This window comes from Pezoporus flaviventris, unplaced genomic scaffold (genome assembly GCF_033815535.1).
Source record: "Pezoporus flaviventris isolate CSIRO_AGI_PZ_B2104156 unplaced genomic scaffold, CSIRO_AGI_Pfla_v1 ptg000083l, whole genome shotgun sequence".
NCBI lineage: Eukaryota > Metazoa > Chordata > Aves > Psittaciformes > Psittacidae > Pezoporus > Pezoporus flaviventris.
Genome location: NW_026892631.1, coordinates 140,426 through 158,422, shown reverse-complemented (window position 1 = coordinate 158,422; position 17,997 = coordinate 140,426). Strand labels below are relative to the sequence as shown.

The following is a 17,997-nucleotide window of genomic DNA, read 5'->3' as shown; positions in this document are numbered from 1 at the left end:
TAAAATACCTGGGGAAACAAAAGGTCCTTCAAGAGGAACACTTTCTTTTGTTGCTGCTAGAATAACCTGATTTGGAATGTGGTTCAAGTCAGTGGTGGAAGTGCACTGTGTCACAAGAGGACAAAGGAGCAGCTCTTCTCTAACATCTGTGCTGTCCTGACAACTGCCTTCTTTGTCTAGCTGCAGGAGGCATCCTCCTGGCTAGTACAATTTGCCCTGAGTGTAGGTTCTGAGTTTAGAGTTTTTACAATGATTTCCCAGCTGTTCTCTATGATTTGCTGTGTACACAGCATGCCATTCCATCGACACAGGAGTAAGTGTACAAATAATTTTTTGATTATTCAGGCGTATCATTTTCTTGACAGCACCTCAAAAGAAGCCCACAGTTAAAAGGCCTTTTCAAAGTTCATTTCCATGTAATTTTTTATTTTTTTTAAAAAGAGCCCTTATGTAAATACTGATCTCTTGAGATCACATTGTCTGAGGAACTGTGGTCATAAATAAGTGATCATGTGCTATCAGAAGAAAAATCCAGTTAATTTTATGTGAAAGAAAAACCAAGAACTCCTCATATTGGGGAATACTATTTTGAGTTTTAAGGGTTTCAGGTGACATGTTTTACAATAAATAAATAAGTAAATAAGAATTGGGAATAAAAGAAAAGGGTAGGGTGATGGTAAATTATATCTGCATATTGCAATCTACTCCACATTGAGAGACTCAAACAGCCTGCAAGGCAAATGAAGATGATTCATATTAATGGACTATTTTATTAAGGTGCAGTATGATTGAAGGCCACAAAATAGCAGCATTCTGTCAGATACACACTAGTTTATTGAAGTCTGATAATGCTGGAGGGCACAGAATTTTAGCCAAGTTGCATTTATTTGACTGCAGTCATATTAGTGTCCATATTAGGATGTTGTACACATTTTTGTATACGTTGTTTTGCCAGAGACCATTGTTCTGTTTAAGAGATATTGCCTTACAGCTATTTTTTTTTTTTACTACTTCTAGGTATGCTGTAATGGGATTCTGCACGACAATAAACCTGGCTTCCAATGCTGTGAGGACAAGTACATTCCATTTATTCTTAATTCACCAGGGGTTTGCTGTGGTGGTCAGGTACATGCTGTGCAACCAAAACATCTGTGCTGTGGTGGTTATTACACTAAGGTATCAGTAGGTAAGAGACAACTCCTTTCCAGTGCTTGAAAGAAACAAAACAGCAAAGTTGATGTGTCTGTTAAACCAAGGGGAATGAAAACATAGCAATAAATGAGATTTATCAAGATTCCTAGGTGTCTTTGAGACTTGTGTTCAATGGGATAAGCAGAGAAAATTGCACTGACTTTGTCTTCTAAACATCGTATGCTCTATTTATACAAGAAAGACTTAACTGATGAAACCTGGTGATTTGGTAATTTCTCAGAGAACTAATTTATCCCAACTATACTTAATTGCAGTAAGTGATGCATAATGGGGAGGGCAGTTCTGCTTAACAGGAACACCATCATGGAATTTAGTGTTGCAGTTTAGTTCTCTGCTTGGCTTAACTTGACCCCATGTGATTTTCCCTAGCCATTTCTTTTGTGAAACAGTTGTTTGGAATATTATGGATTACATCACTTCTACTTCTTTCTGCATTGTCTACTCTTTGTTTCTAGCAGTGTTACAGATCAAATTATACATCCCACATATATTATCTTGGATGGAAATTTATCCTTTCCATAAGGCTGATCATACATTTATGCTCAGAACTGTTTGGGAAGTTTGCCAAAACTCTTTCTGTCCTATTGTCTAGTGTTCAGTTTTCCAGTTTGTTGAAGGCTTTTTGACATCGAGAGGGGAGGAAAAGGGGGAGGAGAACCCTTTCAGGGGGCAGTGTTCAGAGCATATATCTCTTTGTAGGCAATTGTGAGGTCAGGAACTAAAACGCCTCCATTATTCATGCACTGGCACACATTCCCTCAGCTCAGAAATATTTGAATTTTTGCCAACACATTCAGCACATCCCAAGTTCTGATCCTTGGAAAACTAATTCATATATCACAATTTTAGAATACCTTCCATGATGTCACCAGAAAAATGCTATCACATGGAAGAACCAGAAAAGAGAATTCTGCTGGCCTCATTAATCTCAATGTACTGAAATGGAGAGATTATACTGTGACCTCTGTCCCCATCCAGTGGTCTGTGTTAACTAGCTCAATGTTGTTTACATCAAGAAAGAAAAGCACAGGGAAACAAAATGTCTTATGTCTGAAAATACTTCTTGTTCAGTCAGCAGCCCACAGGCATGAATAACACGGAATGTTTGAACATGATTTTAAACTCTTTCTTTTTCTTGCCACATTCTCTTTTTCCATACTCTAAAGGGCAGGAACATGAACAATGTTGGTCACTTTTTTCTTTTTTATTTTTATAAATATGCTAATAACTGCAAGCTAAATGTTAATGTAGGTCACTTTTTGATAAGGATAACAATTAACTGGTAAGACTGCATGGTAGCTTTCAGAGAGAGAACGTTTTCAAGCCTAGCTTGGAATGGATCCCATTTTGAGAGGTTAATGAGAAGGTTACTGATCCTTTGTGTCTTATATCTAATAGTTCTTTAAAAAAAAAGGTTTAACTTCCAGTAGATGTGAGCTACATTCTGTGTTTTAATACTTTCTCTGTTTAGAAACTAAATTAGATTCTGAAGAATGCAGGAAAATATGCTGAAGTATCTAAATAGATTATATATATTATACTCTAAAAAATTGGTCTCATCTCTTTTTGTTTATTATGGACTTTATTTGATAAAGTTATTTATACAGGAAACTCTCTAAGCATACATATTTCCCAGATGTTGTTTGACCAGCTTGATAGCTGTAGATGTACTGAAGCACACTGGGCTGAAGGCATGAAGATTACAAATTAGGAAGGCAGAAATCTCAGTTTCTGAAACAGTAGCGCACAAAGAAGTGCAAATATCCATTCCAGAATTAAAATGGGAGGAGAGCTTCTTAAAGCACAGCAGAACAAATAATGCTACTACCACCCAGGCACCTCTTTGGCAAGGAACATAGGGGGGAAGTAAGGCAGCGTCCTCCCTCAGCTGTTACACTTGTACCACATGTTTATTCTCAACAAAAGCTGCATTGGGTTTAGGGATGGCTCTCTGTCTGTAATCCCCAGCCTTTCAGATCAAAAAAGACTTCAGATATTACTTTTGATGAGAAAAATTAGTTTTAAACATCAAACACATTTATTAACAATCAGGAATGAAAATACTTTAATCACCTCTGTTACCCATCTTCAACAGCAGAAAAAAAGCCTTACTCCTTCCAACTGACTTTTGAGCCACAGAAAGCATTGCAACACAGAAAGGTAATAGGAAATTGTAGCTTTAAGAACACTGGACCAGCTCAAGTGCAGACACTAGTAAATGAAAATTATTGCCATTTACCATAGCTTTTGTTTTTGTTTTATAGCAAAATCTACTCCCTTCATACCTCACAGTTTATCTCTATCCAGCCTAGCCCACCCCACCTATAGTGTTCGCATTATTGGCATATCCTAAAGCCTTTTCACAGTATCACACAGTATCACAGTATGCTAGAGATTGGAAGGGACCTGGAAAGATCATCTAGTCCAATCCCCCTGCCAGGGCAGGAACACCTAGATAATGTTACACAGGAATGTGTCCAGGCGGGTTTTGAATGTCTCCAGGGAAGGAGACTCCACAACCTCCCTGGGCAGCCTGTTCCAGTGTTCCGTCACCCTCACTGAGAAGTTTCTTCTCAAGTTTAAGTGGAACCTCTTGTGTTCCAGTTTGTACCCATTACCCCTTGTCCTGTCATTGTTTGCCACTGAGTAGAGCCTGGCTCCATCCTCGTGACACTCCCCCTTTATATATTTATAAACACTAATAAGGTCACCCCTCAGTCTCCTCCAAACTATAGAGACCCAGCTCCCTCAGTCTTTCCTCATAAGGGAGATGCTCCACTCCCTTAATCATCTTAGTTGCCCTGCGCTGGACTCTCTCCAGCAGCTCCCTGTCCTTCTTGAACTGAGGGGCCCAGAACTGGACACAATATTCCAGATGCAGTCTCACCAGGGCAGAGTAGAGGGGAAGGAGGACCTCTCTCGACCTACTAACCACCCCCCTTCTAATACACCCCAGGATGCCATTGGCCTTCTTGGCCACAAGGGCACAGTGTTGGCTCATGGTCATCCTGTCGTCCACTGGGACCCCCAGGTCCCTCTCCCCTACACTGCTCTCTAACAGGTCGCTTCCCGACCTATACTGGAACCTGGGGTTGTTCCTGCCCAGATGCAGGACTCTACACTTTCCCTTGTTATATTTCATCAAGTTACTCCCTGCCCAACTCTCCAGCCTGTCCAGGTCTCTCTGGATGGCAGCACAGCCTTCTGGCGTGTCAGCCACTCCTCCCAGCTTAGTGTCATCAGCAAACTTGCTGATAGTACACTCAATTCCCTCATCTAAATCATTGATGAATATATTAAATAATACCGGTCCCAGTACTGACCCTTGAGGCACTCCACTAGTTACAGGCCTCCAACTAGACTCAGCCCCATAGACTACAACTCTCTGGCTTCTCTCCTTCAGCCAGTTCGCAGTCCACCTCACTACCTGATCATCCAGACCACACTTCCTCAATTTAGCTGTGAGGATGCTGTGGGAGACTGTGTCAAATGCTTTGCTGAAGTCAAGGTAGACCACATCCACCGCTCTGCCATCATCCATCCACCGTGTTATTTCCTCATAAGATTTCCTCATACTGCTTCAGTAGCAGCCAAGCCCACTGATTGTGATGGTGGTTTCTAATTTTCAAAGTGAGTTTAATCCTTAAGTTCTTTGGGAGAGGTGCCATGCTTGACCTTGTGCTCACAACAGGGAAGGGCTGGTCGGAAATGTGATGTTCCAGGGCAGCCTTGTTTGGAGCAATCATGAGATGGTCGAGTTCGAGATCCTCAGGACAGTGAGAAGAGCGTGCAGCAAGCTCACTGCCCTGGACTTCGAAACAGCAGACTTTGGCCTCTTCAGGAGCCTGCTTAGTAAGGTTCCATGGGTAATAGCCCTAGAGGGCAAGGGGACCCAAGACTCTTGGTTCATACTAAAAGATCACCTGCTACAAGCTCAGGAGTGTTGCATCCCAACTAGAAGGAAGTGCAGCAGGAGGGCCAGGAGACCACCTTGGATGGATAAGGAGCTGCTGAGGAAACTTAGAGGGAAAAAAGAGGCTTATAAGTGGAAATAAGGACAGGCGGCCTGGGAAGAATACAGGGATGTTGTCCGGGAAGCTAGGGACCAGGTTAGGAAAACTAAGGCCCAGTTAGAATTAAACTTGACTAGGGATCTGAAAGATAACAGGAAAGGATTCTATAGGTATGTAGAGAATAAAGGACAGACTAGGGACAACATGAGCCCTCCCGGAAGCTATGAGGAAAACTGGCTACACAGGATTTGGAGAAGGCTGAGGTTCTGAATGACTTCTTTGCCACAGTCTTCACTGGCAAAGGCTCTGACCACACCACCCAAGTCTTGGAAGGCAGATGCAGGGATGTGAGAATGAAGACCTTAGGCCCATTGTAAGAGAGGATCTGGTTCAAGACCATCTTAAGAACCTGAAAGTGCACAAGTCCATGGGTCCTGATGAAATCCATCCGCGGGTCCTGAAGGAGCTGGCGAATGAAGTGACTAAGCCACTGGCCATCATATTTGAGAAATCATGGCAGTCAGGTGAAGTTCCCGATGACTGGAAAAAGGGAAATATAACCCCCATTTTCAAGAAGGGGAAAAGGGATGACCCAGGGAACTACAGACCAGTCAGTCTCACCTCTGTGCCTGGCAAATTTTGGAGCAGATTCTCCTGGATGGCATGCTAAGAGACATGAAAATCAGCAAGGTGCTTGGTGACAGCCAGCATGGCTTCACTAAGGGGAAATCCTGCCTGACCAATTTGGTGGCCTTCTATGATGGGGCTACGGAGCTGATGGACAGGGGCAGAGAGGTTTATGTCACCTACCTGGACTTGTGCAAAGCGTTCAACACTGTCCCACACAACATCCTTGTCTCTAAATTGGAGGGACATCAATTTGATGGATGGACCACTTGGTGGATAAAGAACTGGCTGGATGGCAGCATGCAAAGAGTTGTGGTCAATGGCTCAATGTCCGGCTGGAGACCAGTAATGAGTGGTGTCCCTCAGGGATTGGTGTTGGCACCAGTCTTGTTTAACATATTTGTCTATGTCATGGACAGTGGGATGGAGTGCACCCTCAGCAAGTTTGACACCAAACTGTGGTTGGGTTGATATGGTGGGAGGAAGGAATGCCATCCAGAGGGACCTTGACACACTTGTGAGGTGGGCTGATGCCAGCCTTATGAAGTTTAACCATGCCAAGTGCAAGGTCCTACAGCTGGGTCGGAGCAATCCCAGGCACAGCTGTAGGTTGGGCAGAGAAGAGATTCAGAGCAGCCCTGCAGAGAAGGACTTGGGGGTGTTGGTCAATGAGAAAAAGAACATGAGCCAGCTTCAGTGTGTGCTCTCAGCCCAGAAAGCCAACCGTATCCTGGGCTGCATCAAAAAGAGTGTGGTCAGCAAGGTCCAAGGAGGTGATCCTGCCCCTCTGCTCTGCTCTTCTGAGACCTCACCTGGTGTACTGTGTGCAGTTCTGGTGTCCTCAACATGAAAAGGGCATGGAACTGTTGGAACAAGTCCAGTGGAGGCCCACGAGGATGAGACAGGCTGAGAAAGTTTGTGCTGTTCAGCCTGGAGAAGAGAAGGCTGCGTGGAGACCTCATAGCAGCCTTCCAGTATCTGAAGGGGGCCTATAGGGATGCTGGGGAGGGACTCTTCATTAGGGACTGTAGTGACAGGACAAGGAGTAACAGGATCAAACTTAAACAAGGGAAGTTTAGATTGGATATAAGGAGGGAGTTCTTTACTGAAAGGGTGGTGATGCACTGGAATGGGTTGCCCAGGGAGGTTGTGAATGCTCCATCCCTGGCGGTGTTCAAGGCCAGGTTGGACAGAGCCTTGGTGATATGGTTTAGTGTGAGGTGTCCCTGCCCATGGCAGGGGGGTTGGAACTGGATGATCTTAAGGTCCTTTCTAACCCTAATTATTCTATGATTTTGGAGGAGGCAAGGAAATTTTTTGCTGAGAAGTAGGCTGACTGTTCTACTAACCATAGCAAGAACAAACTCTCTTTATTATGTAGCTGCCTCCAATTAAAGGTTTTCAGTTGTACAATTATCATATGTACAGAAAGTATTTTTGTTGCTCTCTCAGTTTGTCTTTGTCATGCTTGCATTTGGGTATCATACAGTCTTGGCCCTTAATTCATGAATGTGTGTTCTTTAGTTATTATTACACATTATTATAATACTTTCACAGCATTCTGATGTAATGAGTGATTCCCTCAAGTGGAATATTTTGTACATGAAGCTACCAGTGTGTGAAATCAAACTTGTTGCTATCAGAGGAAAGCCTCTCAGGGATTTGAAGAGCAATAAATGCATAAAGTCTTTAATTGTATTCTTAAATTGACAGGCGAAGTATGTTGCCCTAATGAAGAGCAAAACAGAGTTTCAGTTGGAGTTGGTGACTCTTGTTGCCAGGGAATGCCTTACTCCATATCAGGCAATCAAATCTGCTGTGGTGGAACCCTCCATGACAGTTTCAATCAGCAGTGCTGTGGTGGAGAAGTCATAAGCACAGATTTGGTCTGTTGTGGTGATGAAGAAAAAGGTACTGCACACAGACCTGTCACAGGTATGTGATAAGTTTTCAAGAAAGTCAGTCTTCATCTTTCTAAATCTCTTCTGTCATCAACCATTCAGCAGTAACACACTCAGATTTAAGGTGTGTGTGCCAATTTGTTGAAATGATGTTGGATTTTACTCACCTGTTCTGATAGACTGCAAAATGGTGAGCTTTCAATAACCCTTCTTCACCTTCATCCAAAGGCTGCAGGGATGGAGACACCAGAAAAATTTGAAAGGAATACATGATCTTTCATTATACCAGTCAGAAAATAGGAACAGTCTCCTCTCAGTGAGTAGAGCAGAGGTTTGACTTAGCCGCCTTGTGTGCTGCCATGCATTCTAGTTCAGGAATTTTCCATTCACTCTGGAGATGTGGGGTCAGTCACCTAGAAACTGAAGATTGCTATGCTGTCTGCTTGGTGGTCTATGTCCCTTCACTTGTGCATCTACATAGGGGTAAACTATTGCAGTTGAAAATTAACAAAACTTAATCCCTAGCACTAGATACGTGCTCATAATGGTGTATCCCATTAATCTCCTGCATACCACTGGAAATTAATCCATCATTCAGAGGTACAATCTGAACCCTACTTCCTCATAAAGCACTCTGTGACTAGCTGGTGACAGAGATTGGAGGTATTATTACAAACCCTATTCAGGTCTTTTCATGTATCTTTTCTTTCCACAGTTATTAGACAAATTATATATCATCAGCCTTAGGCTTTCTCAGCCTGACAAAAAGGCTTCAGAAACAATTGCAGTCTCAAAGGGGAGCCTTATTTCAAAACACAGAAATAATGCAGGTTTAGTACCCAGTTCTGCTTGGTGTACAAAGAAGAGTGATGCAGTGCTTTAGCCATATGCCAGTTTGAACCTCTAGTTATACAACTAAAAATCTTTATATATAGCTAAGAATCCAGATCTGAAGGCTGAACTCCTCATTTCCCCAAAAATGAGCTTTATCTTCAGTTTTCTTTTTTTACATTTACTGGATCCTTCAGCTGCTGTGGTATTAGAAGTGTTTTAGTTCTGAATAGAGTGCCAGGAAAGGCTGATGAGAAGATACACTGCAACACATTCTGGGGTCTGTCTACTATCCTTCCCTTCCAGTGGTGACTCATGGATTGAACAGCACTGCTTGCATAATTTTAACTCACCCTTTAACTCACCCTTTCTGTGATCCCTAATTGTGCCTGATCTCACAGGCTCACAACCTCAGCTCTGAACAAGGCCCTCTTGCATAGCCACGCATTGTGTGGCTGCCACGAGAAGGGGCTGGCTCATAAAACATCTCTTTATGTACTTTATTACTTAAACTCTTTTATTTGCCTGCAGGAGCCCTTTAACAAAATCACATTGAATTGACTTTCTCATACCAAATCAAATCTCCCTGGTCCCAGTTCAGTTGTCTTTGTCAATATGTATTTTATAAATGGAGTGAATTAACAGATGCTGTTGGAACAGAACTGCTGGGGTAGCGTTTATGTTTTTACTACTCTCTCTGGGCAGATGAGTTGTGTAGGAGTCTAATACAGGTATCTTGGGATGAAAGTTATGTTCTTCATTTCAGTATATATATATTTAACATTTTTTCTTAAATAAATATATTTAGAAAACCTTTCTATTCCTCTTTTTAAAATGTGTTTAACCTATAGCTCTCTATCATTTACACCATTCTTCATGAGAATGGGTCAAGATGACATTTTTTTGGCTATTATAGAAGAAAACTGCTTTTTTATCACTTACAGGTTTTCTGTGAGGACTTTATGCTTTTAGCCAGCGTACAGCTGAACACAAATACAGGTTTGAAAGGTGAATTAGTGCCATAGTTGAAATGAGATGGTATTCTTTTGCATTAAGCATAGAATAGATTATGGTTCCTTATTATTTGGTATACATCATGCTCAATATGTTTTTCTTAATTTCTTAGAGTAATTCAGCCTTGCTAAATGCATCATGAAAATACACAAGCCAGGCACAAAAATCTACCGGCTCCCTATCCCTATTATTATAATGATTATAATGGAAAAAAATACTCTCACATTAAAACATAATTTACTTATCATTAGCAAATATATAAGTAGAATTTTGCAAGAATATGGTAGCTGGAAATCTGATCTCAATGCCTAGAAAGGGAAGAGGTAGCAGGGTGGCTTTATGCAAAAGCTAAAGAGCTTCTGAAACTCATTTTGGTAGTTGGCAGTGAATGCCATGTTGAAAATATAATGACCATTTAAAGCTTTTTGGGGGAAGTTTTAATTCCTTGAAAAAAGTCATACAGGAAAAACATGAATCACTAAACGTGCAAACCTTGTGCTCACCCTTATTTTGTTGCACAACCAGTTTGAAAGCAACATGCGTCTGCCCAATGTTTTTTTAAGGGCTTGAATCATAGAACTTTTTCTTGTGCCATTATATACCTCTTTTCAGAGTCTGTGCTGCAAAAAGAGATGTCTTGTTCATCTCACATTACTCTTTTAATTGCCAGTTTCTTAGGTTCTTTTTCACCCCTTGTTGGCCTATTTTAGTGGGGTGACCATAGAGACATCTACTGGCAAAGGCTGGCAGTGATACCATTGTATAAGCACATTCCGAGCCCCATGGCTGCGCTGTGATTGTCAGAGTTGTCCATTTCTGTCTATAAAAGATAATGTCAGCTAAAACCACTCTTGGATTTTCTCTAAAGAAAAAATAAAATAAAGCTAGTAAAATGCCACAATACTGACATCCCAGACTTATGCTTTATACTGTTGTGGTTCCTGATCTGTAATAGTTGCAATACCCATGTGTAAGCCAAGGATTTTTGGAGTAGTTTGCAGTGTACACTGGCTCTATATTTTGCTGATCCTCTAGTCTGGCTCCAAAGGCTAAGCCTTTTAATACTCATTTTTTCCTTTTTGAAAGCATTGGTTTTGCAGATTTACTAAATTAGTAATTCATCACTCAGCTCTGTTTGTAAATTTTTTCAGTTGCTGGGGATGAGCATGAAATAATTGTTGACAGAAATCACTGTTAGCAGGAAGTGTCTTTTCCAGCCCATGGATTTTCTTTTTGCTGTAATGCATTATGTGCCTATGAAACATAAACATATAGAACACGACAGACACATTCCAGCTGATTTATAAACAAACCATTTGTATTTTGGTATTTTGCTGAATTCAGCAAGGGTTTGTAGGAATTTCTGGATCCTTAAGCAAATTGAATAAAGTGATTTTTAGAAGGCAAATCAATCCAATATTACATGGTCTTATTTTGGGGTTGTGTTTTTTTTGTTTTTTGAGCATATTTAAAATTGTACATTTGAGGTGTCAAGGTTCAGGAGTCAAGTGCTACATGTGATAAATTAAGCAAAGGTCAGAGGCTATGCAATGCAGTTTCAGAAGATTGTCTACCTCTGCCTTTGCAGCTCATTCATGCTGAAGTGATGCACTATGGGAATTACTACCAAACTCTGCTCTGCAACATCTGCTCTCCCTAAGTGAGTTAGTGCACGTCAGACATCTTTATGTCAGAATATTGCAGTGATGGATGCAGTCTTCAGAAAATGCTGCATAAAAATCTGGTGTGCTGTTCTGGCCATTAAGTGAAATTACTATTTAAATTAATGGCGCTGTCACAGTTTATCTGTGCAAGGAATGAACGCTGATTAGGGTATTAAGTAATTAGCAATTTATCACACTGGAACAAGGTTGATAATAATTAAAGAAGTAATGGTTTACCAAAGAAACTAGAAAGGGAGTCACTTCTTGTTATGTGAGTGAAATCTTGGCTGAAAAAATTAATTCAGTTAAACAAAGATGAGGTTTTCTGGGAAAGAATACAGCTTTGTTTCAGTAGGAAAACAGTTCGTTATCAACATTTTAGTTTGCCTGTCAAAAGTCTCTTGGGGTGGAGTTGCTTATTAGTATTGAATTGAGTCATTTGCTGCATTAATTCGCTACTTAAAATTGGTAGAATCCTAGGACAATTTGGAATAAGGGTATGATGAGGAGGAAGTATTTACCTCTTGGAGAGCTGGTGATTATGGTTTGATTGCTGTGAATAGAACCAGCCCTGAAAAAAGGGAAGGTATGTAAGTAATATCACCATTTTCGGTCATTACAATGAAATGCTGTGAATGCTTTAGCAGGATCGAACTCTTAAGAGTAGCTTTCAGTATGTATGACTTCCTAAGAGAGATTTGCTGCAATAAATGGCAATGAGACAAGTGGCCCCTTTTGCATGTGTTTTAAAGGCCTACATACTACAGAAAAACTATGTCAAAGACAAACTACATTATAGATGTAACATTATATTACAGCCCTGGTTCTTCGTGTGATATCTTTCTAGCTGAATTAGAAACAACGCTGATTTTGTTGCCAGTTATAGAGGTGTTTGTAGCATTTGGTTCACAATTAAAATGTACCCCATTCTTTAAATGGTGTGGGGTTCAACACCAGTATTTCACAGGTGCAGAGTGATTCATGTGAATACATCTATTTTTTATATATATAAATGATCAGCTTTTAATTTTATGATAAAATTATTAAAAATGCAAATTATATTTAGATATTAACTTCTCACAGAACAGTTCTCTGTATTTGCTGTGATATTTGGCAAGTCACCCATTCGGTTCTATGTACCTGGTATGAACCCCCACTTTAAAATATAAAGTAAGACATGAAACATTCTGGAATGCTCAGATGCACTACTGGAAGACTGCCCAGGTGAGGGGGGATGAATGAGACCTGACTAGAAAGTACATGGAGAAGCTTTCCCATTTTCCACATTTCTAAAGGAAATTTTCACCAACAGTCTGTCTTCGCCGTGTTGTGCACAGCACCTTGCTATGGTATTTCATAGCACAGGTTCTTCCAGAAGTTCACTAATGGTGTACGTTGATGGTAGGGGATCCCTGTTTATTCTTCTAATTCTTGATTGTTTTCAGTAGGTCTGGAAGTCAGGACACTTGCTTCAGTCACCTCACGTTCGAATTTAATCTCGCTTTAGCTAAATCTGCGTAATTCCAGCTGCTGATGGTTTTATGCCAACCTGTATTTCATCCTGAGCTTTCTCCTTTCTTATCTATTTATTTATTTACTTACATTTCATATTCAGATATATTTTTTTGTTTATTCATTTCAGGGATGTTCTGCTGTGGGCAGGAATACGTGAATAAATCAGATACCATATGCTGCTCAGGTTCCAGTGGTGAGTCCCTAGCGCATGTTAGAAAGAATGAGCAAGTGCCAGTAAAATGCTGTGAAACTGAACTTATTCCAAAGAGCGAAGAATGCTGTAATGGAGTTGGATATAATCCTTTGAAATATGTTTGCTCTGACAAGATTTCAGCTGGAATGGTGATGAAGGTAATTGATAGAAAATCTCTCGGTACCTCTGATTTCACAATGGAAAGAGAAATACACTGTTCATAACTATTTTTCTAAAATAGGAATATAAAAAATCTTGTGTGCATTATTCATTTTCACATTACATCCATATTAATACCGAATGAGTTCACCGTGATTGATGTTATTGCAATGAATTCTAAAGGAATTAATAATGATTAGCTGCCTCTGTGAAGTGTTGCCCAGCACTTCAGATTAGTACAGCAGCTAAAAGCTGGCATGCTAACAAGATTGACATGTATAGCCAGTTTCTGTTCTGTGACCACTGCTCCTGATGATGTTCCTTAAGTGGAAATTAAAATTGAAGTGGCCAGTTCTGAAGTATAAAAATGCTATTATAGTTCAACTTTGGCAGGCAGTATTACTATAAATAAAATAGTATTATATAAATAAAAATAAAACAATTTATATTTTCTTGATGGACTTAATCCTGATCCTATAGAAAACCACTACAATTTTGGCATAAATTTCAGCAGTAGTGGGACAGGTCCCTATATAACTTTTAGCAGCAATGAGGGTACTATGTTTTTGATACCTTTTGTGCCTAATGAATTTTATAGTTTATTTTCACTCTTTTTTTCACATCTGAGTAAAACAAGCACTATAAAGGTTAATTCCACATCTTCTGAGAGTGGCCAGTGATTATAGATTTTGGCATGAGACAATCTGGCCAAACTTTCAAAGCTGTAAAACCTTGCAAATACAATAGAAATCTTCAAGAGTCAGCACCCTGCTGTTATACCTACGCTGTAAAAATATTTTTAACTGTTATTACAATTTTTGTTTAAGAAAATGAACATTTCAAAGGATGGAAACCCTGGGTTTGTAGATATTTATTCTTCTTTTATTATTCTTCTATTATTATTTCATGTAGAGACAGGGAAAAAGTGGGTGATAGAGAAAGAAAGAGAGAGAGAGAGTTGGATATTTTGAATTGTGCAATATGGAAATCAGGTAGGTCCTGTAAAAGTAAAAAGAAAGCCAGACCTCATCCTGCCACATACAGGTGTTTCTGTATCATTTTCATTCATCTGCTAAGTTAATACAGAAATATTTCTTCCATCCTCTCCTTTTCATGTCAATGTTTTCATGTCATTTCATTTTCAGACTGAATAATTTTCTAGAGAAGATCCAAGTGTTGTGATGAGTCAGCTACAGTTCGCACATGCACTGTATTAGTAGTTCATGGAAGGCAAGAATAGGTTAATGAATTCTGGTAGATAACATGCAAGAGCCATGCCTTAGGTCTAACATATAAACAAAGGCAACACTTTGTATTTCACTTACCTCAGTGGAAAAGAGATTGCAGTGCTAGCTTTCCGATGTTTGTAAATTTACCAGCACTAGAAGGACTGATATTCTGAGGTATAATCTGAAGCTACTTTATATGTGAATCCAGTCCATCTATATCATACATCCTATATTGATATTTATTACAATGTAATTTTTGTGAAAGTGCCAAGTTTGGGAAATTAAATTAGCTGAAGTTCATAATCAGCTATAAACCTAATTTCTAAGGTAAATTAATAAAGCATTACATAGAATCTGTTTGGTTTGCCTTCAAAAGTTTGGGGTCTCATGGACAGAAATATTTGTAGCAAATATTGCAGTACATTTCTTCCTGCAACAACCTATATTTTATGAGAATTATTGCTCTCTATCTTATGGTTTGGCAAAAATACTATTTCATTAATTTTAACGGAAACTAGTGACTGTTCAGTGTGTATTTCTGTTTCTGTGAACTGTTCTTTATGGGTTAAATTTTATATCTGCTTCAACATTTGCAGAGGTCCTCTTACTGCAGCAAAACTGCTGTTTAGGAGGAATGTGGTAGAAGACATGATTTATATAGCCCATGGATAGAGTCCTCTGCCTTGAAAGCTGCCAAGGAATTGCATAGAGCCCTCTTGTGTACTTGGCAAGCTGCATGAGAGGCTGGGAATTAGCTACTGATTTGCCACAGGATATTGGCTTTGCAGGAGCAGAATGTTCAAAATCTTGGATAAAATCCTGTTCTCACTTGATTCTAGACTCTTCTGTGTTCAACAAACCCAGCCACTGAGAATTCCAGTGGTTAAAATTTGTGATGTATTCATCCAAGGACCCTACAAAAAAATGTTTCTTTTAGACAGGATTATAAAAGCACTAATGAGCAAAGAGGGCAGACAGACCAAAGGCTGAAAAAGTTTCCCATACACTAGAAATAATTGTATCTTGTGTAAAGGCAGAGAAATACTAATGGAAGCATTTCTAAGGAAAGAAAGATGCAGTATACACATTAACACTGAATGTGCATTTATTAGGTAAAAGAAGAATGCAAGGGTAATATTCTTTGCCCTTTATCTATGGAGGCAACAGCACATTGTGGCAAGTGTGACTTTGATCCCAGCAAGAATATCTGTGTGTGGATAAAAGATTCACAGAGTGCTACAGAGAAGGAGATAAAGGAAGGTGTGTGTCCAGCTGAAGAGGAGACTGTCTACACAGGAAGCCCAAAGCAGTATTCATTTACAGGTAATGAAAAGTGGCGTATCAGATTGGTGATTTACTAGTCTGTTTAATTCACTCTGAAGAAAAAGATGTCCTGAATGCTATCAGGTATTCTAATTAAATGTGAAGCAATTGTGGTGAAGTAGCATTCTTTAAGAATTGATCTGTGAATCAGGACAGGATCTTCAGGGAAAAATATATGAGTAGTAAGTTTGGTGAATACCTAAGGTCTAAACCTGCTTCCACAAAAGTTGATAGAAGCATTGCTAGATCAGAAAATGGCCCTGACTAAAGGAGGAACTTCCATATCTGTCTTTAAACACAGAGGTAGTCCCATAGCCCCAGGTTAAAAAAAAAAAAAGAAGATTATTTTGTATTTGGTAAGACTGAGATGATCCATGTGTTACTTTCTTTTCCCAGACCTGAACCTCGAACCTTTTATCACATATGAGTACAGGGTGGCTGCTTGGAATAGCTATGGAAGAGGTTTCAGTGAAATCAGCAGAGCTCTCACTAATCAAGATGTGCCACAGGGTGTAAGTCCACCAAAATGGGCCAAAGTGGATAACCGGGAAGACATGATACTGCTAAACTGGGAGGAACCACTTCAACCAAATGGTATTGATACATGTTAAAACCAGAGTAGGTTCTGTTTGACTGACAAGAGTTCCAAAATCACAAAATGTTTCTTAGTTAATCACTGTCACTGGCATGTACATGTTCCTAAAATTGTGCAAAAATAATTTCCTTTAGGTTGAGTTTATTTTCATTGCGAGTAAGAGTAGAGTCTACCTTCACAGAAGGCGATTTAGTATGTTTCTAAGGAGTGTACAGAAGTCTCCTTTGAGAACAGCAAATGTGATCATAAAATTACAATCATGTTACAAAATATTTGGGGGCTTGGAGTTGGGGGTGGTGATACACATGTTTCTTTCAGGAAAAAATGGTTATGATTTTCAAATAGTGAGAAAACTTGGAAGACCTCTCAATCAAAAAATTGGGATCTTATGAGATGGTCAGGTAGGATGGAGTGTTGAGTGACATGGTTTAGCACAAGGTGTCTCTGCCCTGGCAAGGGAAGGGGAGCTGGAGATAGATGGATTTAAGGTCCTTTCCAACCCTAACTATTCTATGATTCTATGTTGATGTAGAGGTTGAGGAAAGTAGCTGGTAAAGACATTAGCCACTTGAGCAGGATGATTATTACAGTGGTCACCTAGATATTTGGTTTAATATCTTATGTGTGCAGAGTATAGTAGTATACCATCACATGGGATTTCTCAGCTGACAAAAGGGAACATGTTCTTTCTGCAATAGGTCTTATTCTTCACTACATCATTCTCCGAAATGGAATCGAACACTTCAGAGGAACAGAAATGAGCTTCACAGACACAAGTGGTGTCCAGCCATACCAAGAATACTCATACCAGCTGCGAGCCTGCACTGTTGCTGGCTGCACAGACAGCAGCAAGGTTAGTGAATTGGTCTTTATGGAACTGGTGCCAGAATTTAATCAGCCAGTGTGCTAACATAAAAATGCTTTTGGAAAGGTGTAATTTGAAGACGTGCTGATTATTGAGTAAGTGAATAACATCAATAATCTTATTTGGATTCATCTACTGATGTGTGATTATTTGGAACCTAAGGTTGACACAAGCAAGCAGCAGAAGAAAGCAGTGTCTCAGTCTCCTGGCAAAGCTGAAATTGCACTGTAGGAACTGATGTTTGTTGAAAAAAAAGCTGTACATGATAGAATAGAGTAAGGAGTTTTTTAATTTAAGCCTTTCTCTCAGGCTTAAAATTAAATTTTTGCTTCTTACTAGGAGGTCTATAGCCTCTTCTTCCTTGCTGTTTTTAGTTTATGTGCTTTAGCTCTTAGTCTATCAATTTGTTCAACAACCTGATTTTGGGCATCTTTGCACTATATTACCCTTCACTGACTTTCCATGTCTACACTTGCCTTGGACCTTATGCTTCCTACACTTCCTTTGCCTGCCTCTGCTTCAGTTTGGAACAGACACAGTCTCTTCCTTCCTTTTGTCACTGTTTTATTGCCTGCTGTATCAGTTTAATTCATAGATGCCTTTCACCACCATTACTATTTAACCAGCTCTACTTTCTATTCTACAAAGTACCTGCCATCAGGAAAAAAATATTTCTTAAGCAAGTGACCTCTTTTTCACAGTAATATACTTGCCTCCATGACAATGGATTTTTAGGACTGCAAGGGGTCTATTGTCTGTGAGGCAGAGGCGAGGAATAATGACTGTGCTTTGTAATTATAATATATATGGGATATTATATATATGTGGGATTTTCCAGGTGTTTAAGTGTTTCTCT

At 39.7% G+C, this 17,997-nt stretch overlaps 1 protein-coding gene across 4 annotated transcripts in view; it reads left to right on the top strand.

The window, feature by feature from the left end:
• The window catches only part of USH2A (usherin), a 372,149-nt gene that overhangs the window by 281,833 nt on the left and 72,319 nt on the right, over positions 1-17,997 (top strand). For all 4 annotated transcript variants that reach the window (XR_009747198.1, XM_061475268.1, XM_061475270.1 and 1 more), the window contains exons 49-54: positions 1,018-1,186; positions 7,566-7,787; positions 12,905-13,128; positions 15,471-15,681; positions 16,078-16,275; positions 16,975-17,129. Coding sequence is in view for 3 of the 4 variants with exons in the window: in XM_061475268.1 (XP_061331252.1) it covers positions 1,018-1,186; positions 7,566-7,787; positions 12,905-13,128; positions 15,471-15,681; positions 16,078-16,275; positions 16,975-17,129 (1,179 nt within the window). In the remaining variant the exon portion in view is untranslated. The remainder of the gene's footprint in view (positions 1-1,017; positions 1,187-7,565; positions 7,788-12,904; positions 13,129-15,470; positions 15,682-16,077; positions 16,276-16,974; positions 17,130-17,997) is intronic.